This window comes from Phocoena phocoena, chromosome 11 (genome assembly GCF_963924675.1).
Source record: "Phocoena phocoena chromosome 11, mPhoPho1.1, whole genome shotgun sequence".
Lineage (NCBI taxonomy): Eukaryota > Metazoa > Chordata > Mammalia > Artiodactyla > Phocoenidae > Phocoena > Phocoena phocoena.
Window position 1 is genome coordinate 64,157,284 of NC_089229.1, and position 22,218 is coordinate 64,179,501.

General features: G+C 39.6%; 1 protein-coding gene and 3 non-coding genes across 6 annotated transcripts; all 4 read left to right on the forward strand.

Moving 5' to 3' along the window:
• Positions 1-559: 559 nt before the first annotated feature.
• On the forward strand, positions 560-19,630 carry KANSL2 (KAT8 regulatory NSL complex subunit 2). Of its 3 annotated transcripts, none has more exons than XM_065886725.1 (9): positions 560-1,068; positions 1,860-2,038; positions 2,549-2,663; positions 7,227-7,390; positions 7,602-7,768; positions 9,095-9,191; positions 13,154-13,407; positions 18,126-18,245; positions 18,932-19,630. In XM_065886725.1, exons 1-9 carry the CDS (start codon positions 818-820, stop codon positions 19,061-19,063), a joined length of 1,479 nt encoding a protein of 492 aa, XP_065742797.1. In that variant the 5' UTR covers positions 560-817; the 3' UTR covers positions 19,064-19,630. The 3 variants fall into 3 exon arrangements, with proteins under 3 accessions (XP_065742797.1, XP_065742798.1, XP_065742796.1); XM_065886726.1 differs by having other exon boundaries at positions 13,154-13,305; XM_065886724.1 differs by having other exon boundaries at positions 818-1,068; positions 7,227-7,394; positions 7,606-7,768; positions 18,932-19,063.
• On the forward strand, positions 9,282-9,418 carry LOC136131643 (small nucleolar RNA SNORA2/SNORA34 family). Its single transcript, XR_010656377.1, has one exon. It is a non-coding gene; the product is annotated as a small nucleolar RNA SNORA2/SNORA34 family (small nucleolar RNA).
• Positions 16,835-16,966, forward strand: LOC136131645 (small nucleolar RNA SNORA2/SNORA34 family). The gene has a single exon (XR_010656379.1). It is a non-coding gene; the product is annotated as a small nucleolar RNA SNORA2/SNORA34 family (small nucleolar RNA).
• Positions 18,576-18,712, forward strand: LOC136131644 (small nucleolar RNA SNORA2/SNORA34 family). The gene has a single exon (XR_010656378.1). It is a non-coding gene; the product is annotated as a small nucleolar RNA SNORA2/SNORA34 family (small nucleolar RNA).
• Positions 19,631-22,218: the final 2,588 nt, after the last annotated feature.

Consider the following 22,218-nt stretch of genomic DNA (forward strand, 5'->3'; position numbering starts at 1 on the left):
GCGAGCGCGTTCCATAGCCCGCGCTCTCCCCGCCTCACTCTCTCTGGAGCTGAGTTACCGACAGACAGCTCTTCTAGCCACCCAGCCGCGCCTTTTCTCAGCGCCCCGCCCTCCCAGGCTTGATAGGTAGCCAATGGTGACACAGAGTTGTAGGCGCAGTAGCCAATCAGCGGTTGGGAGCCCGGAAAGGAATGGTTAGAAGCGACTGGCGCTGCCAGACCGTAAGCAGCGCGGCGTGGCTGCAAAGGTAAGATGGCGGCGGCGCCGCTTGCTCTTCGCATTTGCGGTTAAGCTGCTGCTTGCCTCGTCTGTCCGTTCCGAGCTGCTACTCTGCCTCAAGTCAGCGTCAGAGTCAGTCTCCTCTAGGCTCCCAGAACCCAGATTCTCCGGTGCCCGGAGCTTTAGGACAAAATGGCGCTTGCACGGGCCGCCGAGGATGGGCAGGGCCCAGCCGTGAGCTCTGAGGCGGGCCGGGACAAAGGCGGCGTGCGCGGAGGCGGGGGTGGCGGGTGGCCCTGCGGGTTTGCCGTGCCGCGTCGGGCCGGCGCTGGCGCTTCGCCCTCGTGCCGCGGCTGTGCGAGCCCTTGAGATGCTTTCAGCCTGGCGGTGGTCGGGGTGGGGGGTGGGCTTGGACTGGGAAGTTGAGGTGAGGCAAATTCACTAACGCCTGGGGGGACCTGGGCGGAGGGGAGTTAAGGAGCGTGACTTCCGCTTGTCTTTTAGAAGCCATGCGCAGTCTGCCCAGATATCGTGGAGCAGGAATTTTCGGGAAGGGTAAGGGCTTTTTGATCTTTTGTGTGACCCTGCAGGTTTTGGTATGAACAGGATTCGGATCCACGTCTTGCCGACCAGTCGGGGGAGGATCACCCCAGTGCCCAGGTCTCAGGAGCCCCTATCTTGTTCGTTTACTCATCGCCCATGCTCGCAACCTCGTCTGGAGGGGCAGGAGTTTTGCATTAAGCATATACTTGAAGACAAGAATGCCCCTTTCAAGCAGTGTAGTTATATATCTACGAAGAATGGAAAAAGATGTCCCAGTGCTGCCCCAAAGCCTGAGAAGAAAGATGGGTATATATGTATAGATATCTGTCGTTTGTACTTTCAGTTTTTAAGTGAGAGGAGGATGTGGCATGATGTGGGTTGGGAATAGCTGCCTAGTTTTTTATGTCACGTGCTTGTAAAATTGAGGTTATGGGTATATCCTTCGAAAATTTTAAAAAATGGTGAAAACTGTAAGGAGACAACTCCCAGTTGGGTCACTTTGTTATCTCTTTGGATCTTTTCCCTTATCTGTAAAATAAGGATTATTCTTAACCCTAGGTTCCACGACTCTTGGCTGTCCTTGAACCTTAGGTAATAATGCAAAATTGTATTAATATATATGTATTTTTCTGGGAAAAACTTCATAGCTTTCATCATTTAAGCAAAAGTATCTATGCAGAAACATAACTTGACTAGATAATTCTGCATATATCATTTGGTTTTAAAATTGTGTCTTACATCTTATTACCTACAGTGGATTGATACTGAAGTAAAATGTTGTCTTCCAGACCAATTTTGAAAGATGAAAGTGAATCTCTTTGATTTGTTGTGAAATGATGTCAGCATTTTTAGAGATGGAATGTTTTGTTTGATGGATAGAGCACTAGGTTATGCTACCTGCATTTCCCATTAGTAATACCAAATGAGTTGACCTTGGGCCAGTTATATTATTTAGCTTTACTGGCATTTTTAATTTATAAATGAAGATAATAGTCATTTTAATTTCCTGAAAATGATCTAAAGATCATTGTCTGTGAAAATAGTTGAACTCTTTTAAGAGAACCAGAGTATAAAATGTTAATATTTTGTCTCCTTAGGGTGTCCTTCTGTGCTGAACATGCCCGTAGGAATGCCCTTGCACTTCATGCTCAAGTGAAGAAGACCAATACAGGGCCTGTGGGTGAAACACTCTTATGCCAGCTGAGCTCATATGCCAAGTCAGAGCTGGGTTCTCAGACTCCAGAAAGTAGCCGCAGTGAAGCCAGCCGAATTCTGGGTAAGGGTCTTCTCTCCCAGAATGAAAAAGGAGGAAAAAAGTTAACAAAGAACTTAATTTGGTTTAGCACAGTGCCTTGAACATATGTGGCACTTGATAGTACAATATTATTGTTAATTCGTAGGCAATTTGGTGAGAATTCAGGATTGCCATGTTGTTCACCATTCTTTTTGGTTTTAAGTAGTGGGTGCTTAGGTTTACTACCCTGAGTTTGACTCTTTCCTTCAATGCTGTTTTTATACTTACCATCTTTGCTAGGTCAGGTAATTTCAGGAAACAGAATAATTTTGAGTTGGCCTTTCTGTTCCTTTGAGGGCATGGTTAACTCATTTGTATTATAAGTACTCATACTTGGGATGTATTTTCTTAAGCCGTTTTTGTTTGTCAGTGCCTCTGTACTAAGCTTTTTTAATTTTAAGATTTGGGTTGATGTGTTAAGTAATCTAGTTTTGTGTGGTGGAGTTACAGAGGTGGGAAGTCTTAATGGCTGCTCTCCCTTCCTTGCCTCAGATGAAGACAGCTGGAGTGATGGGGAGCAGGAACCCATTACTGTGGATCAGACATGGAGAGGTGACCCTGACAGTGAAGCTGATAGCATAGACAGTGATCAAGAAGATCCCCTAAAGTAAGTTGTAACTCCACATAGGGCTTTTAAATATTTTAGTAGTTAGTATGTGGAATGTAGTACTGCATGCTGTTTAGTAGATTAATAACCTAGGAGGGTTGAAGATAGCTATTTGTGAGCAGTAATAAATAGCTTCTGCATATTAAAGTGTCATTGTTCATCACCATCTTGCTTCAGGGTAGGATTTGATTCTTTTTTTAGAAGTCTTGTAATTTGGGAAAATTTTGGGACATCAGATTCTACACATGAGAAAGTGTAGGGGAGAAAATAGATTTCTTGGACATGGGAGTGGGAGGTGGGTGGAGATCAGTTAAGAGAAGAGAAAATTGATGTGAATTGGTTCTTGGCTTAAACCTCAGGAATAATAAAGTGATTATATTTGAATAACTACTTTTTTTTGCAAAGTTCTGTCTGATTCATTTATTTGTTTAAGAAAAAATTAAAAGGTGTTCAGGAGCTTCCTTTGGTTTCATGCCTAAGAAAGAGAAACTGATTTAGAAACCCAGAAGTGAGTAATCAACCTAATTATATCTTACTAAGGTTCTGCTCGTTACTTAACCCATGTTTGCTTTGGAGTTGTAGACATATTGCCACTCAGAAGTCTCATGTTTCTATGTCTCATGGTTTGGGTTGAGTTTTTGTTTTCTTTCTGATTTCTGTCTCATGACACTTCTCACTGACAGTTCAGGTGGAAGAACTCTGAATAGTGGGAGGGGTAATGAATTTCTAGATTGACTGTGTTTGACAAATTCTTAGAATAGCATTTTCTTCATTCCTTGGATTCTGAAGTTTATAAGAGGTCATTTACGATTACACTTTCTGAGTAGAATAATTTCATCTATTTAAGTAATCTCGATGTAGTAAGCTATTCAGGAAGTACTTGTTTGGAGAGTCCATCTAAGTAGTTTGAGAAGGAATGTTTGTTTCAGGGTTCTTTTACAGTAGAAGCTTTATACCAAGCAACATACATGTTGTTTTTTTTTCCCACCCCTCCTCCATTGTGCTTCTAGAAATGCCAAACTTGCTTCTTTGAGGAGGTGTACACACTGTAGGGTCACAGAGTGACTGTCTTTTGGTGTGGTAAACGCTCAGTTTTGAAGGTCCAGAAACTCGATTTTGTCAGTAGTAATCTACAGTGGATCAGTCTCTAGCAGACACATTCATTCTAATCTGACTTAACAAGAGATTGCTATATAAACCGAAATACCAGTTAATTTTATGAGAAGTATAAATGTTAAGAGGACTAGGTACTTGATGTTAGTTTCCTTTAAAAGAAACATTCAAAGGGGAAAATAAAGCCCCAGATGTGCTCAACTATTAGGTAACTAAATATAAGGCTTTCCTTAATTCTCTCAGTGATACTATTTAAAAAAATTTTTGACCAACGAAAATCCAGTTGTCCCTCATAATTTGAGGGGGATTGGTTCCAGGATCTGACCCGGGTACCAAAATGCAAGGATGCTCAAGTCCCATAGTTGGTCCTCCATACCTGGAGATACCCACCAGCGGGAGTAAATAGTACTATACGTATATGCATTTTTAGAGGTGTGAATACAGTTGTTAATTGTCTGCTTACAATATTTAATTCATTAATGTGGTTACATATTATATTTAATATAAGTAATGAAATTCTTTTAATTAAGAATTTTCATCTTTGGTGCTAATTTTTATTTATTTATTTTTGGCTGCGTTGGGTCTTTGTTACTGCATGCGGGGCTTTCTCTACTTGCGTCAAGTGGGGGTTACTTTCGTTGCGGTGTGTGGGCTTCTCATTGCGGTGGCTTCTCTTATTGCGCAGCCTGGGCTCTAGGCACACGGGTTTCAGTAGTTGTGGCTGGCGGGCTCTAGAGCACAGGCTCAGTAGTTGTAGCGCATGGGCTTAATTGCTCCGTGGCATGTAGGATCTTCCCAGACTAGGGCTTGAACTCGTGTCCCCTGCATTGGCAGGTGGATTCTTAACCACGGTGCCACCAGGGAAGTCCCGGTGCCAATGTTTTTGTCATCATTTTTGAATCATTAACAGTGTATAGCATATATCTTCACTTGCTTGTTTCAGAAAGGGTTCTTTTTGAATTGTTTATGATGATGTCATTAGAGATTTTATCCTAACTAGAATTATTATTGGCATATTTTTTCCCCATTGTAGGTACATATATGTGATTTCTCTCAAAATAATCATTTACTTAATTGCTTTGTAAAAAGTAATCTTTAAAAGCTTGTTTCCAGGATCATCCAACACTGGTGAAATTTTAGCTTAAGAGTAATTGTTAAATCTTTCCCTATTTAAAAAGTAAGTTTTATCATGTGACCTCTACACGCATCCAGAACTTGTTTTGGTAAAGGTCATTTCAGGTTATTGAGTCTTCATCATTGTTATCAAAATGAAGAAATTTGAGAGAATGCACTTTTAAGAAGAGGCACTATTTAATAGAATATAAGGTGACTCTCTTTTTTGAAGTTGAATTCTAATAATAAATCCTAGATTTATATTTGTGTGTATCAGAGCAAGAAGAATTAGTACATGACTTTAATAACTAGCTGTGAATGTCTGGGACATCCATCTTTAAATAAATGATCCATTTTTCACATGAACTAGGCATTCATATTAGTTAGGGTGCTCATCCTCTCCCACCCCCACCCCAAATGATTTGTAGTAAATCCTAATTGTAGTGGCTTCCCATTTATAAATTATAGTCCCCAGATCATTGGTTAAATTCTCTTCTGACAGGGTACAATGAAATTAATTTCATTTTAACAAACTTGGTACTAGGTTAAGGCCTCAGTATTTTAGGGGGTACAGACATATTAATGCAGACATGCCCCATTTTCCTGAATATGAATAACCTAGTCACCTTTTTTAGACCTTAGATATTTTTAAAACCTTTTCACATTTTCTGATAGTCTTAGATTTTGTCATTTCTGTAATTTTCTGGTTTTTTTTTTCATGTTTTGGTTCTTAATTTCTTTTCACTTATTTTTATCAGAGTACTTTGTGGTTGTAGTTCTCTTATACACAGGTAGTTTTGTCTCCTATTTATATTTAGGAAAAGTTTTTGGCAGAGATTACTTGCTTTCAGTCCTAAAGTTAATTTTATTCTGTGTATTTCAGTGATTTAAGAGTTAAATTTTAAAGAGCACATATTTTTGGATTCAAAATTAGTATGTAATTTGTGTGTATTGCCTTTTAAATAACAGAAATAATTTTTACTCAGTCAAAATATGAAAATAGCAAGTCAGGGTATATATCTAGCTTGTTCTTTCTGTTTATATAATGATCATATAAGACAAATGGAACCAAAAATCTTTTAAATTTGCAGTGATTAACTTTGAGTTAAACTTTGAGTTAAATCAGAGGCAGGAACCAGTCTTTAATTAAACTGACATTTAAACTGATTTGCTTATGCGACCTCATTAATCACTAGAATAAGTTTTTTTTTTTAAGTTCTGTTGATTCATATAGTTGGTGGCAAAACTTAATAAAGTTGGGCTTCCCTGGTGGCACAGTGGTTGGGAATCCACCTGCCAAGGCGGGGGACACGGGTTCAAGCCCTGGTCGGGGAATATCCCGCGTGCCGCAGACCAACTAAGCCTGTGAGCCACAACTACTGAAGCCCGTGCGCCTAGAGCCCGTGCTCCGCAACAAAGAGAGGCCACCGCGATGAGAAGCCCGTGCACTGCAACGAAGAGTGGCCCCTGCTCACCGCAACCAGAGAAAGCCCGCGCGTAACAAGGAAGACCCAACGCAGCCAAAAATAAATAATAAATAAATTTATTAAAAAAAAAAACTTAATAAAGTTGATGTGGATCTAGATCTTTGGCAAAGGGTTACTCCAGGGTACGATATTTTGAGAATATTGTCAAAATGAGCTGAGGACATTGACTAGCCATTGTGACCAGTGTTTTGAGGGCCTGTGTAAACTCCAAAATACAAGTGTATTTTTATTTCTATTTAATTTTAATTAATTTATTTATTTTTGGCTGTGTGGCTTGTGGGATCTTAGTTCCTGGACCAGGGGTTGAACCCGGGCCCTCAGCAGTGAGAGCACGGAGTCCTGACCACTGGACCGCCAGTGTTATTTCCCTACGAGTATATTTTTAAATTAGAAGTCATAATTGTTTGTTATCTTTTGTGCTTTAATTAAAATGTATTGAGATACATGCTGCTAAATTAAACACTTTTAAGCTGTCCTGACTGTGATTTTTCTGTATTAAATTATTAAATGGAACAAGAATGTAGATTAATAAAAATTTTGAGTATTCTATATCTTTACTCCTATTTAAACATAATGCAAATAACTGGGGAAAATAATGAAACATTTCCCCTTTCCCATATTGTGATGTCATACATTAGTATCCATTCTTGGGAATTTTCATTTTGTTTTGTTTTTGAGTAACAACTTGAATGGTAAAATGCTGTGTGAAAACATTCCTGTTTAATAAGGTGATTGTCTCAGCACTGACTGTTGAATAGCAAATCTAAGTCTCACCTTCACTCCTTTTTCCTTCTAAGCTTGGGTTTTATTGTGCTTTCTTATCCTTTTTGAATTGTCTCTTTTATTTTAGGCATGCTGGTGTCTACACAGCGGAAGAAGTGGCCCTGATTATGCGTGAGAAGCTTATTCGTTTGCAGTCTTTGTACATTGACCAGTTTAAACGACTTCAGCATCTACTCAAAGAGAAGAAGCGACGTTACTTACACAATCGCAAAGTGGAACATGAAGCTCTAGGCAAGTTTTATGCCAGCTCCGATAAGCTGTTGTGGGTTCAACTTGTGAATTTCGTAGTAGTTGGACTTCTGTCTTGTTACCTGGACTGGAGAAGGATTTGCTTTTGAAACTGTTGTATGGGCAGATTTCTCTGTTTTCTTCTTGTTAGTTTGGGGACGCATCCTTGATTGGTTGCTTGGCAGATAACATCTTGACTGTTGTGACGTTCTAGGTAGTAGTCTCCTGACTGGCCCAGAGGGACTTCTTGCCAAAGAACGAGAGAACTTAAAGCGTCTAAAATGTCTTCGGCGGTACCGTCAGCGCTATGGAGTGGAAGCCTTACTACATAGGCAGCTGAAGGAGCGCAGAATGCTGGCCACAGATGGTGCCGCCCAACAGGTAATTTTTGTGTATACCTCTTAAGGTGTTACATTTGTTTTATTTACAGAGTTAGGGTAATTGTCAAAACACTGTTGTACAGTCTTGGTTCTGAAATCTAACTTACTGGACGTGGGGTATATTGAAAAGAGCACTTATCTGGAAGTGCAGAGACATGGGTTTTGGTTCCCTTCTGATCAATTCTGTGCCTGCACTGATAACTGAACTCTGTTTTCATCTGCATATTGAAGGGTTGCCGTAGATTTCTAAGTTATTTGGTTCAGAAATTCTTCAGAAACAGGCACAGAATGCCTAATAGATTGGGACTCTTGTTTTAGAAGGCAGGAATATAGGAGCAGTGAAGGTCAGGAAGTAGGGTTGACAAGCAGAGTTAAGCGATTATTCTTAAATTTGTTCTTCAAGCCCCTGGTCTCTGCATCAGTAAGAGTAAGTCCATTTTTGGGCTTCTCTGGTGGCATAGTGGTTGAGAATCCGCCTGCCAATGCAGGGGACACAGGTTCAAAACCTGGTCCCGGAAGATCCCACATGCTGTGGAGCAACCAAGCCTGTGTGCCTCAACTACTGAGCCTGCACTCTAGAGCCCTTGAGACACTACTACTGAGCCCGTGCACCACAACTACTGAAGCCCACGAGCCTAGAGCCCATACTCCGCAACAAGAGGAGTCACTGCAATGAGAAGCCTGCACACTGCAACAAAGAGTAGCCCACTCTCGATGCAACTATAGAAAGCCAGCAACATAGACCAAATGCAGCCAAAAATAAAATAAAATTAATAAACAAATTTAAAAAAAAGAAAGAGAATTCCATTTTTTTTTTTTTTTTTTTTGCGGTACGTGGGCCTCTCACTGTTGTGGCCTCTCCCGTTGTGGAGCACAGGCTCCGGAGGCGCAGGCTCAGCGGCCATGGCTCACAGGCCCAGCCGCTCTGCGGCATGTGGGATCTTCCCGGACTGGGGCACGAACCCGTGTCCCCTGCATCTGCAGGCGGACTCTCAACCACTGCGTCACCAGGGAAGCCATATCTTTTCTATTTTTTGAGGCTCGACGTAAAATTATGATTTAAAAAGGGTTCTGCTAAAAGACAAAATAGTTTGAAAACCATTAGGCTGTGTATCACATACTTTTGTAATACGGAGGAATTGTATTTCGAATTATGGTTGATTCATTATTTGGACTTGAGGTTTACATTTTTTTTTCCTTTTGCATAGTATTGGTGAATAAATTTGTTAAATGTTCAAGTTTCTAGGCTTTAAGGATACAGTTTTCTTATATAAGTAAGTGTTTTCATAGATAATTTGTTTTGACTGACCTGTTTTCTCCATTTTAGGCCCATACCACTCGTTCCAGTCAGAGGTGCTTGGCCTTTGTGGATGATGTTCGTTGTTCCAATCAGTCTCTTCCAATGACCAGACACTGCCTTACCCGTATCTTTTTGCTCTGTTCAGTTTGCTAGCTAGACTGAAGGCTAGTGGGGATCTGTGATAGTTTAGTTAATTGAAGGTCTTTGTTTTCCTTTGGCCCTGAATCAAGGCCAGCAGTTTGCTGAAGCTGTTGGTTTCAAGCAGGAGCCTAAAGAAGTCTCTTTCTATGGTCTGTTGGCCATTTCAGAACTTTGGAAATGTAATGGTCAATTCATTAGAAAGAAACATCTCAGTCATTGGTGATAGATATGGGCTAATACTTACTTGTAGTTGATTAATATTGGGATTCCAAAATTTAGAGATCCCTGATTTATTAACTCATTCATTAGAATTATAATACTGTTAAATCCAATTACTACAAAAAAAATTGCTGAGGATCCAGAAACAGTCGGATGATTCTGAAATGTGATCTTTCTTTGAATATTATCCTTTTATGGTCAGGGCCCTGACTTGTGTACTTTAGACTTCATTCAAATAGGAAACTTACATTTACTACTGGGCTGTAAAATTTTTTGAGCTGTATATTGAATTGTGAAAGTGCATCTATATGGTGGACATTGAGAAAGTTACTTTCACAGTAAATGCACTATTTAAATATGGTGATCTTCATTATATGAAAGGCATAAATCTTGCTGGATTTCATTTGCCTGGCAAGGTATACAAATATTTGGAAAGTAAAATGTATTTTTTTAATAAGGGAAGGAAGACTTTCTTGCTCTTTTGAAAGGAAAACTGATTTTTTCTCTATTCTGCTTATTAAATATCTTACCAATTTATTAATTATTGTAACAAATGTCTGGTAAAGGATTACTATCCTTAATATATAAAATTCTTGTGCAGAGTAATTAAAAACTAAAGATAAATGCTCAAAACATAATTGGGCAAAAGCTATCTGTGGACAGATTAAAAGTAGAAGTGGCTGATAGTTGAAAAGTATTTACCTTTACAATAAATAAGTGAAATAGGAAATAAAACAAGTTTTTTTAATCCATACTTTTTTTTTTTTTTGGCTGTGCCGCACGGCTTGTGGGATCTTAGTTTCCGGACCAGGGGTTAAACTTGGGCCCTGGCAGTGAGAGCCCTGAGTCCTAACCACTGCACTGCCAGGGAATTCCCTAATCTATAAATTTGAGACTTATCTATGTATGAGATTTAATGAGAAAGTTTCAGAAGTTTGTGAGGGAATGGTGAAATGGGCCCTTCTAAACTCTGCCATTGGGACTGTAAAGTGGCACAGGCTTTTAGAAAGCAGTTTGAGAATATTCATATTCTTTGATATGATAACGTCACCTCTGAGAATTTATTTTAAGACGATAATCAAATACAGACGATTATTGTTATACAGAATTCCTCCAACCGGAGAGAGCCTTAAAATTTTCAGAGATGGGGAATAGAGAGGAAAATTGTGACACAGCATAGTATGGAATATGTTCAGGAATTAAACATTATATTTAACAAAATTTATGAATGACATAGGAAAATGTTTGATAGTGACAAAAATAGAGTATGGAATTCGGTAGAGGATGTTTTAACTACGTGGAACTAATACTAGGAGGGAATGTAACAGAAATGTGACTATTTTTGGATGGTGGGGTTATGAACGCCCTTTTTCCCTCTGCTTTGTACTTATCAGGTTTTCTTCAGTGACCTTGAATTACTTTATAAAGCAAAAAACCCAGTTTATGGATATTGAGTATTTTAGACTTACAGCACTATACTAAGATAGTTTATTAGAATATTAATATTTTAAAAAGCAAAGTTGAAAATGTATGTGAAAAGAGAAGGGAAGTGTTATTTTTCTCTTTTATGCTCTTTTCCTTTCCACTCTGTAGTTGCCTAAGTCACTTACCCTTCCTTAAGTCCTTATCCCAGAGAAAGATGCGACTGCCATTGGTGACCTGTTAACTCTTTACTCTGGTCTAATGGAGACACCACTGGACTGAAAGTGAAGGACCCAGACTCTAGTTGTAGGTCAACCATTCCCTTCTTTGTCTGTTGTCCCTATCTGAAAGGAAAGGGGGTGGAGGAGGATGGGGGAGGGCTTTTCAAGGATACTGTGATATTAAATAAATAAGAGACTTGTGAAAATCCTTCGAATTACATGAAAAAGGTTCCAATTGAAACAATTTAATGGATTCACATTTAAAATTTTAATAATTTAAATAAGATTGAGCTTCTTAAGCACATAGAGATTGCAAATCTGATTGTTCCCATCAGATTCATGTTTGTTCATTTGAGCGCTGATTTTCATTGAATAATTATTTGTTTACTTTGAGCTATATACTGTTCCTTTAGAGTAGTGGTTCTCAGCCGGGGCCACTTTGTATCCCATTTGGCAGTGTGTGGAGACATTTTTGTTTTGTCTTAATTCTGATGGGGGTGCTACTGACATCTAGTGGCCAGAGGCCAGGAATGCTGCTAATAAGCATTCTGCAGTGCACAGATAGATAGATAGCCGTAATGCCAGTGGTGGCAATGCTATGAAACTCTACTTTAGAGTTTATGAAGTTCTAAGGAATGGATTGAAAAAAATGGCTTTTCTTCGAGAGGGTTTATTAGGTTTAAAATCTATAATGTACATTAGATTTTTTAACTTCAAAAAATTACCTTAAAATTTGGGGGATAAAAATTACCCATTCTTCCATAATCCTGGGTACAGTTTACAGAAAATTTTGCTTTCTGGTTTAAAAAATAGGCCCAAGTTTGAAATAATAGTTGTCTATTAATCTAGGGAAAATAACCATGTAGTTAGGATTTCAGGAAATGATAAAACTTGAGTAAAATATTTTGTAGAGTGACTCAAATCAGAATTTTGTTATCTAATCATGATTTCAATGTTGATTCATCCTACAGAACTTCTTTGCCAACTTGGAAATATAGCCTTTTTCTGCTTCTACCCTTAAGAGAAGTTGTTAGGGCTCCTGGAGCATTCCTGGAGTACTTCTTTCCATGCGCCATAAGCAGTTATTTTCTTCTTCCCTTTCTTTTTTTAAAATTTTTTTTTTTTTTTTGGCTGCATTGGGTCTTTGTTGCTGTGCGCGGGCTTTCTCTGGTTGCGGCGAGCGGGGGCTACTCTTCCTTGCGGTGCGGTGGCTTCTCTTGTTGCAAAGCATGGGCTCTAGGCACGCGGGCTCCAGTAGTTGTGGCACGTGAGCTCTAGAGCGCAGGCTCAGTAGTGTGGTGCACGAGCTTAGTTGCTCTGCAGCATGTGGGATCTTCCCGGGTCAGGGCTTGAATCCGTGTCCCCTGAATTGGCAGGCGGATTCTTAGCCACTGCGCCACCAGGGAAGTGCTCTTCTTCCCTTTGTTTTTGGGATCATAACAGGACTCCAGTGATACCACCCCCCTGAAAAAGGGTGTGTGTGTGGAAATTTAATTTTATTTCCTGTCAGGGTAGGATACCTAGTTACTATTACTGGAGCTTCTATTTAACAAACAATTGTTTGTTAAATAGAATTGTTTGCTTCTTTAAACAAACGTATCATGTAAACATTTTGGAAACAAGGTTCAAAAAGTTTTGAGGAAGTTTTTGCTCCTCTGCTTAACAGCAGAAACAACATTGTATCTCTTGACTCTTGGAAGGGGTTGCTAGGGGCCTCTGCAAGCTATTTGCATGTACCATGACATGTTTCTTCTGAATAGGTACAGATTTCTAGGATTGTTAACTGCTGTTTGCTTAGCACTATGTTTTGAAATGTTTTGCATTTGACCCTCATAGGGAGAACAAGATTAGTGTCTCTACTTTAAATGGAGGTTGGGGACTAGTTTTACATTACTGGTAGAGCTAGAGTTATGCTAGTAAATGACAATTTGAGAAGTAACTTTAAAAATTGCTACCTGCATTTGGTTCTGTATCAGATGTAACCAAATATCATGTGTTGTCCAGACCTTGAATTTTACATGGCAGACACCTTTTTTGTGCCTCCGATAGATCCATTTTATTTCCCTTGACCGTTTTTCTACAGATATTTGTCAGGACACGAATCAGGTTCTCTTCAAATGCTGCCAGGGGTCTGAAGAGGTACCCTGCAACAAACCAGTTCCTGTAAGCCTCTCTGAGGATCCCTGCTGCCCACTGCATTTCCAGTTGCCTCCTCAGATGTATAAGCCCGAGCAGGTACTGTCTGTGCCAGACGATCTGGAAGCCGGCCCCATGGATCTGTACTTGAGTGCTGCTGAGCTTCAGCCCACTGAGAGTTTACCTCTGGAGTTCAGTGATGTAAGTTAGAGAAGCTCTGCTCTGGTTGGCCCTTGAGGCAAGGCCTTATTTATTAATGGTGAGAATAGGTTAGTCTTTTGTGGTTTAAAAAAAAAGAAAAAAAAGAAAACAACTTGGATAAGTTTTTTGAAATGATATGTGTATGGTTGTATTTGTATGTTAACATATTCATTTAGAGACAGTTTAAATTTACAGAAGTTTTTTTTCCTGAGGGAATGATAAGGGAAATTTTAAACTAAGGGAAATTGGAAAGTCAAGATTATGGTTGGATTTGTGTAGCTGGGAAATTCGGTGCCCATCCACAAGGTAAGTAATTCACTTGAATCTAAATAATACAAATGAATTCTGATATCTACTTGACAATGTAAATTTGTGTTTTGGCCCTATAAGCGTTCTCATTTTCAGATTAATGTGTCCCCCCCTAAAAATGACTCTAAACTTAGCTCTGCATACTGTTTTTCATTTTTGATATGGTATTAAAGATTCTGTTGTGAATGGACCAGAACAACAGTGATCTCCCTAAATATTTACTTTTATAGCCTCCTAAGTGTGTACACTACTCTACCTTTTTCAGTCTGCTCCTTGATTGGTCCCAGCGCATAAACCCATCTCTGATTGCATTCGTTTCCTTAATTAGCACTACCCTACTATATCATTCACTTCAGGGATCAGTTGACATTCCATCTCTTTTTGGCACTTTGCTTAATCTTTAGCCTTTTGGATAAAGGTCTTCATTATTTATTCTGAAGATAATTCTTCTGAATTTCATAATAAAGGTGTCTTGTATCAATATATAACTGTGACATATTTAAAGTGACAAATCTAAATGGAAAATTCAGTATAGGTTGCAAGATTGTTTGCCTAGGGGTAGAAGCAGGATTTGGGTGGCCTCGAGTGTTGCTCACTAAAGAAGATATATCAGGACAGGCTAATATCTGAAAAAGTGGCACTAAGAGTAAACTGATTCCAGGGAATTCCCTGGTGGTCCAGTGGTTAGGACCTGGCACTTTCACTGCTGTGGCCTGGGTTCAGTCCCTGGTGGGGGAACTAAGATCCCACAAGCTGTGCAGAGTGGCCCCCAAAAAGAGTAAACTGATGCCAATTAACTGCGCCCCCTCCTTTTTTGGTTGTATACTGTTTGTAGGATTAGTGAACTTGATTTTTGTCACTTCATTTATAACAAACTTATAATTTTTGTTATAATCCTGATTATAATTGCTTTTTAAAAAGTTTCTTTCAAACAGATTCATAGAATATGAGAACCTTAGAGATTATATACTCCAGTGCTTCCCAGAGTTTTCCAATGAGATTATGTTGAAGAGAGTAAATGAATAGATAGCCCTAGATTGATACAGATTTTTGTCCACTTCCCTTCATTTTACGTGTAAAGAAAACCCAAAGAGGTGCCATCTTTCCTTTTTTTTTTTAACTTAGTAACGAGCAGATTTATAGGGTCTAAAAAATAATCACTACATTGCCAAATTCCCTTCAAATATTAATGTACATATGTAGTAACTAACTAGCTACTAGGTTATTAACTTTTATTTCATCTGATGGTGAATTTCTAGAGCCATTGCTGTTTTGACCTTTTTGCTTTTCCCCTTTCACCTGTTTTTGCGTTAGTTTTAAATAGTGTTTTCTTAAACTTTTGATGATCTAGCGCTAAGAAAATATGACTGTTCCAGTATGTTTGAAGATTATGTTCTTGTTTGCTCTTTGGAGAATAGTAACACAAAATATTAGAGATTATAAGATGTGATCATAGCCTAAAAGTGACATTTAAGGAATCTTAATTTTTAAACATTTAAAAATATATTGTCAGATCTTTTAATATTTATTTTATGGTGTGAATTTTTTAAAGAATGTATGAGAAGTAAGTTTATTTTTGAGAATCTCATGGGTTTTTAAGATGGACCTTTGTTAGAGGTTTAAAAATGATAATCGGCTATTTGTACTTGATCATCTATTATGTTTGTATTAATGTACTTTAGATGAACCACATTGATCGTTGAAAAGTAGTTTTATTCTTAATCTTTGGAGGTAAAAATTCTCCAGAAAATGTTGAAACAGTTCTGTTTTAGAAAAGAGTTTTTGTCCTCCCATAAATTCTGGATATATTTAACTAGTCTTTTGCTGGGTAAAAATAATTTCTTAATTATATGAATTCCACCCAGCAATCTTACCTATGTTCTTTCTTAGATATCATTTCTGTTATACTTATTAATAATTTCTGGTAACTTGTGGGAGGACCAGGTATCAGATATTCATATGGGTAAAAGTTCAGCCTTTCATTCTGGATATTAACACTTGCCTGTTTTCTGTCCTTTGATCCGAGGATATTTGACAAATAAGAATTTAATACCTTAATCCTATTACTTTGAGCTTGCTCTCTTTTTGTGTTTGTTTTTTGAGCTCTGTTTTTGACATAGAACAAAATGGATGCTGTCTTTGTGTCCTGATTCATTCCTCTTAGGATGGGCATTTCTGCTGATCCTTTCTTCTTTTATTTTAGGTTCCTGTTCCCAATTTTAATTCTTATAAAAGACAACACTGAAAAAAAATAAAAATAAAAAAGACAACACTGAATATGTGAGGAAAGCCTTTTCAGTATCTGTTTTGTTTGAAAAATTTCTGTACCACTGTTATCTTGAGACTTGGAAACCTTTTGCCACACTGCTTAAATGGGTTCTTTTAAATTTCAAGTTAATTATTTATACAGTTGACCCTTGAATAACACGGGCTTGAACTGTGCAGGTCCACTTATACACAGCTTTTTTTCCCAGTAAATTCTTACTACAGTCTACATGATCCACAGTTGGTTGAATCTGAGGGTATAGAACCATGGACAGAGAGGGCTGACTGAAGTTATACATGGATTTCTGACTGTGGGCATCGGTGCCCCTGACCACGGCGTTGTTCAAGGATCAAGTGCATAATAATTGTGCATACTAAAAGAATCGGAGAAAACAGTTCACAGTCTTACTTAACAGTGTGAGAACATGGTGGTTTCTGTGGATAGTACAGAAGTTTCTAACACATCTGACGGTAGATGTTAGGTAGCCAGCTGTACCCTTTTCCTTACGTTTCTGCTTAAGTTGAGCAGCTTTAAGTCCAGCACGTCCTTTAATTGTGTTCTTTTCTTTACCTTAATTATCTTGAGGATGTGATTCTTGTTTTCGGTGATCAGCACAGCAAAGAAAGGGAAAGGATTTCAAACTCTTAGACTTATTTTAAAAGCACAGAACTTAGCTTTTCTCAAGAAGCTCAATTACTGGAAACATAGAGCCTCTATATAGTAGCTTGGACACAGGAGAGTACAAACCCTTGGGTAGTTTTCACTCTTGGGAAGCAGAGTTTAGCAGTAGATGCTTAGACAGCAGAGGGATGAAAGTCAGTTTGACATATTGTCTGAGCCTTTATAGTGCTTTAGACCCTGAATCAAGACCAGTAGTTTGCTGTAGCTGTTGGTTTCACGCAGGAGCCAAGAGAAGTGTCTTCCTATGGTCTGTTGGCTTCAGCCCCTCTGTGGGAATGGCCAGTTCAGTTGGAAGAAACATAGTCTGTAGAATACAATGTTTTGTGCATGTATGTGTGTGTGTGTTTTATTATTTATTTGGCTGTGCCGGGTCTTAGTTGTGGCACTCGGGATCTTCCTCACTGCGTGTGGGATCTTAGTTGCGGCACGTGGGATCTAGTTCCCTGACCAGGGATTGAACCCGGGTCCCCTGCATTGGGAGCGCAGAGTCTTAACCACTGGACCACCAGGGAAGTCCCCCTGTGTGTGGGTGTTTTTTTAAAGAGCAATTGGATATGTTAGGTTTAAGAATCAGGGACTTTTCTCTGTGGGGATAGGGACTTAAGTAAAATATTTCCTGGCCATTCGGAAGGACTTTGAGTTTTTCGTCTTCCTTATTTCTTCCCCCATCCCCTTTCCTCTTTTGCTCCCTGGCTCGCTTTGTGGCCATTAGAATATTAATCAAGTGGTCTCATATTGTCCAATCTATTAAGTCAGTATTTCATTTTAATTTGCATGTATGCTGATTGTCCATATTAGGTTCATCACTGGTGAACTTAGATGTTGACTACAGTTAGTCTTAGAAGTATATGCTTTTTTTTTTTTTTTTGGTCACGTGGATCCTAGTTTCCCAACCAGGGATTGAACCTGTGCCCTTGGCAGTGAAAGTGCAGAGTCCTAACCACTGGACCACCAGGGAGTTCCAGTATATGCTTTTTAAAAATATTTCTTTTTGTGGTAAGATACTTGTAAGGTTTACCATTTTAAAGTGTACAGTTCAGTGGTATGAAGTACATTCAAAACATTGTGCAACCATCACCACTGTCAATTTCCAGGGCTTTTCAGGCAGTGCAGACAGAGACTGTACTCATTAAACTGTAACTCCCACTCCCCCTCTATCTCCAGCCCCTGGTAGCTCCTCTTCTACCTTTGCCTCTGAATTTTTCTGTTCAAAAAAGATATGCTTTTTAAAGCTACTATAGTGGTCTGTGCTTTATATTTGGCAGCAAGGAAAAAAATTCTCAGTGCTTTTCAATCTTATGCCATTTGTTGCACACTCTGGGGAACTCGTTATTTGTTTTTAAGGTAGGCAAGGGGTGAGGGAAGTAAGGGAGAATTCTTCGAGGTTTGCTGAAAAATGCCAACTTTAGCTTATTGGTCCCCTTGATATTGCTGATAGGCTTTTTTCTCTTTCTTTTCCTAGGACTTGGATGTTGTGGGTGACGGTATGCAGTGCCCTCCTTCACCCTTGCTTTTTGATCCTTCACTAACCCTTGAAGATCATCCTGTAAAAGAAATTGCTGAAGGCCCAGTGGATATTTTGGCAAGTGAAGAATACCTCCAGCCAGGCAGAGGGTCCCCTGCTGGCTGTGGCCAGCATGTACTCCTGGGGGTCGGGGTTGTCACCACTGGCTGTGCAGGTGCTCCAGATGGCAGTTCTCCAGATGGGCCTTAGAGAGAACACTTACTAGCTCCTGGTCCCCGTATCTGGGAGAGCAGGACAAGTTTATTTAGTTAACTAGAAAAGGTTGAGACAAGGAGTGTAAGAAACTTGTTGCTTTAAGGGAGAGTTCAGCCCTGGAATTGTTTTCATCAGAGTTAAGCACAAGCAGCACGATTTGGCTTCTTTCTTTGAGCTTTGGGTGGGACACTCATGGCTCTGACTGAAGACCTGCAGTTATACTACAGCTGTTGGTTTCAAACAGAGGCCCAGAGGACTGTCTTCCTGTGATCTGTTGGCTGTTCTGGAAACTCAGCAGAGAATGGCTATTTCATTTGGAAGAAACAACCCACAGCTCTCCTTTCCATTGGGAGGGCCTCAGGAATGCTACAAGTAATGACTTCTGACTCCGAGGGTCAGGGATAGTTAAATATGGGAAGAGCAGCCGCATAGAGTTGTATCTGCTGTCCTGTTCTTGCTGCTGCTGTGCATGGGCGTTACATACGTCAGATTCATGCTTCAGGCCACAGTTAACGAGCTCGTAACCAAAGTGACTTTTCTTCTAACAGGGCCAGATGCAGATGGCTGGAGATGGGTGCAGATCACAGGGGTCCCGAAATTCTGAGAAAGCCTCTGCGCCGTTGCCTCAGAGTGGAGTGGCTACTGCAAACGGAAAGCCAGAACCTGCTTCTGTCAGTTGATAGTTTGCTTTGGGAACCAGTTGACTTTGGAGGATTTGTATTTCCCATTTAAACAAGTATTTCTGACCGTCTCTCACTAAAGGACAACCTGGACTACCTTGTTTTTCTTCTGGGTTACTGAGTGCTATAGTCAAACCACATGTTGGGGGAAGGGACCAATAGTGTCTAAAAATTGTGGAAGTCTTCCCACTCTAGGCAAGGAAGAGAGGTGATTCCCATCCGAGCTGCTGAGGTTGAGAGTATTTTGGGACCGTGCCTAAGGGGAGAGAGAGTTTTGTAATGCTGTTTCCCAAGTCTAGGGATGTTGATGGACCCAATGGCTGTTTATCTCTGTCTAGCAGCCTGTTTTAGCCTTTCCTCACTTCTCACCTAATTGGGTAATCTGAAGCCCCTCCCCTCAGTGAACTCTGACCTATAGCCTCTGAGAAAATAGCCCACAGGACTGGGCCCTCCTTAACCATCCATCTTGCTTCTAACCTATGTAAATTTCTGTAGTGGCTATCTTATGTAAGATACAATAAAAAATTATCGTACATAGTTTCTATTAAATGTTAAAATGTTATGAAAGCAATCACTTGAATGCATGTTTTGTTTGTGTTTGAGAGAGAGTGTGTCTGTGTGTATTTTGGGTTTTTAGGGAGCTGCCTCTGATGGGAAAGGGAAAACAGGACACATACACTTCCATCCCAGGAAGTAAAGACATTTTCAGTAACTTAATTTGTTTCTGGTTTTGGTTGGGAGGATAAGTTAAAAACCATGTAAGAAGTAAATGGAAAGGGTGGGACTTCCTTATTAAAGCCTACCTACCCAGAGTTACGTTATTTCTGCAAATATCTCCCAGATGTCTTCTTTTTACCCTCTGTGCCGCACCCCTGCTCCCACTCCCATTTCTTTCTCACAATTAATGCCTGATTATTGTTGCAAAATTCTCTAAGGCTAGGAATGTGTGTGTATGTGTGTGTGTGTGTATATATATATATATAAAACCTCTAGAGAAGTTGGGCCTGATGCTGGATCACAGACATAAACTGTCAAGATTATTTTGATGATGAATCTAAGGGTAGGGTTAAAACAGACGTTTAGGTAGGGTTAATTAACCTATGCTAGAAGTTGTCTGTTACTATAATGCAATATGACAAGAGGCCAGAAGATTACCTTTTATAAGAACCGAACCGAGGAACAGAGAAGGGTTGTACAGTTAACGCCATCACCGCCACCACCTTGGCTTTAGTTCAAATATTTACTGCCAGGGAATGGTCAGGAAATGACTCAGAAGACCCATCAGGTGAATCCTGAGATCACCTGTAATAGGGCTTGCAGTATACTTTTGTTCAATTTGTTGTTCCCATTGCTTTCTTGTCTGGTACTTTTTACCCTGTATCCACAAAGACAGACATTACTTCTTAAGCAGCTTGAACATACCTGCTTCTGCAACAGGATTAGAGATTAAAACATCCTCTTCCCATTGTTTTATTTTTTTTCTTCCCCTTGTTTATTTATTTGTTTATTTTTGGCCACTCTGTGTGGCATGCAGGATCTTAGTTCCCCGACCAGGGATCAAACCCGTGCCACCTGCAGTGGAAGCGTGGAGTCCGAACCGCTGGACGGCCAGGGAAGTCCCATCTTCCCATTGTTTTAAAAAGTAACCTGCAAACCACTAGCATCCACGTCACCCAGTGTGATTGTTTTGTAAACTCCAGTTTCTCTGGAGTTCAACTCTTATTAAGTCCCCAGCATGCTCCTTAGCTGAGTGTGCTCTTATGCTGCAGGTGATAAGGGCCCCCTTTTAAGGAACCCCTCTGGCTCTCTCACCCTTCAGCTATCTTTAAAAATTAACTGTACATTACATCCCCAGAATGTATTAATCTTGTAATCGGAAGTTTGTACCTTTTGACTACCTTCACCCATTCCCCCTATCCCCACCCCTCCATCCCCCTTCACCTCCGGCAACCACAAATCTGCTTTCTGTTTCTGTTTCTTTCTCCTCTACCTATGTCTCATGACTTAGTGAATGGTATACCATCCACTCAGTGCCTAAACTGGAAGCCTAGCAGTCATCCATTGTCCTTCCTCTCCTCTATAGCCCACATCTGATTGATTACTATCTGGTTGATTCTTCCTTCATAATATCCCTTGAGTTTGTCCCCATTATCTCTACTGACATTACCTTATTTTGAACCACAGGTTGCAAACTGGTGACGTTTGCACCAGATTTGGCCATTTGATTGGGTTTAGTTTTGCACAATTTTAAAAATAAAAAAATTTTCTTGAAAATTTGTAAGATCTAGCAATACCGGGCAGTATTCTTGCATGAAGACTATTAATTGGAGCTGAATAGTGGCTATCGTTTTAAAGAAGTTACGTGCTTTTGATTTTTCACAGTTCCCACCATTCCCTATTGTCTTTAGAACCTGCCTGCTTCACTCGTTTTTGTTACATGTCTGGCTTCTGCAGGGGCTGGAATCTGTGACCCCTTGTTTTCTCTCAAGAGAAAACCTTCTAACTGGTTTCCCAGCCTGAAGTTTTACCCTTCTTTAACCCATACTGCAGCCAGAATGATCTTGGTAAGAAACTTTATCCAGTCACTCCACTGCTTATGCCAACCTCTAGCCTTCAGTGGTATCTCACTGTTGTCAGGAACAAACAAACAGCTCTTTAGTATGATGACATTTAAGACCCTTCGTGATCTGACCTTACTTATCTAATGTCAGTCAGCTCAAGGAAATGTTCCTTCTCTTACACATTACTCTCCAGCCATATTCAACTTCTTGGATTTATTTGAAAAGAAAGCATTAAAATGTGGCCATGTGTCTGGGGTTTGGATCAGAAGGATATGGACTTAAGAAATTTGCTGCAGGTTTTTTTTGGCAGATACTATCAGGTTAGCAAGTTTCCTTTCTATTCCTGGTTTGCTAAATTGAAAAAAAAAATCACATACACTGAAATTTTTCAGAAGAATTCTGCGTCTATTGAGATGACTATGATTTTTCTTTTTTTATGTCTAATATGTTGCAAGACATTTCTAATTATATGCATATTTTTTTATTCCTCATATAAACCCTACTGGTCATATTTTATTATTTTTAGACATTCTTGGATTTAGGCGCTGTCTCTCCTCTATGTTTATATATGTATGTTTTGGAATTTTTACATCT

What these genes read in the sequence shown, in the direction of transcription:
- KANSL2 (XM_065886725.1), top strand. Translation starts at nt 818, where the DNA reads ATGAACAGGATTCGGATCCACGTCTTGCCGACCAGTCGGGGGAGGATC. An exon ending in GATCAAGAAGATCCCCTAAA is followed by an intron (nt 2,664 to 7,226) that starts GTAAGTTGTAAC and finishes CTTTTATTTTAG; the next exon opens with GCATGCTGGTGTCTACACAG. An exon ending in AAGGCCCAGTGGATATTTTG is followed by an intron (nt 18,246 to 18,931) that starts GCAAGTGAAGAA and finishes TTCTTCTAACAG; the next exon opens with GGCCAGATGCAGATGGCTGG.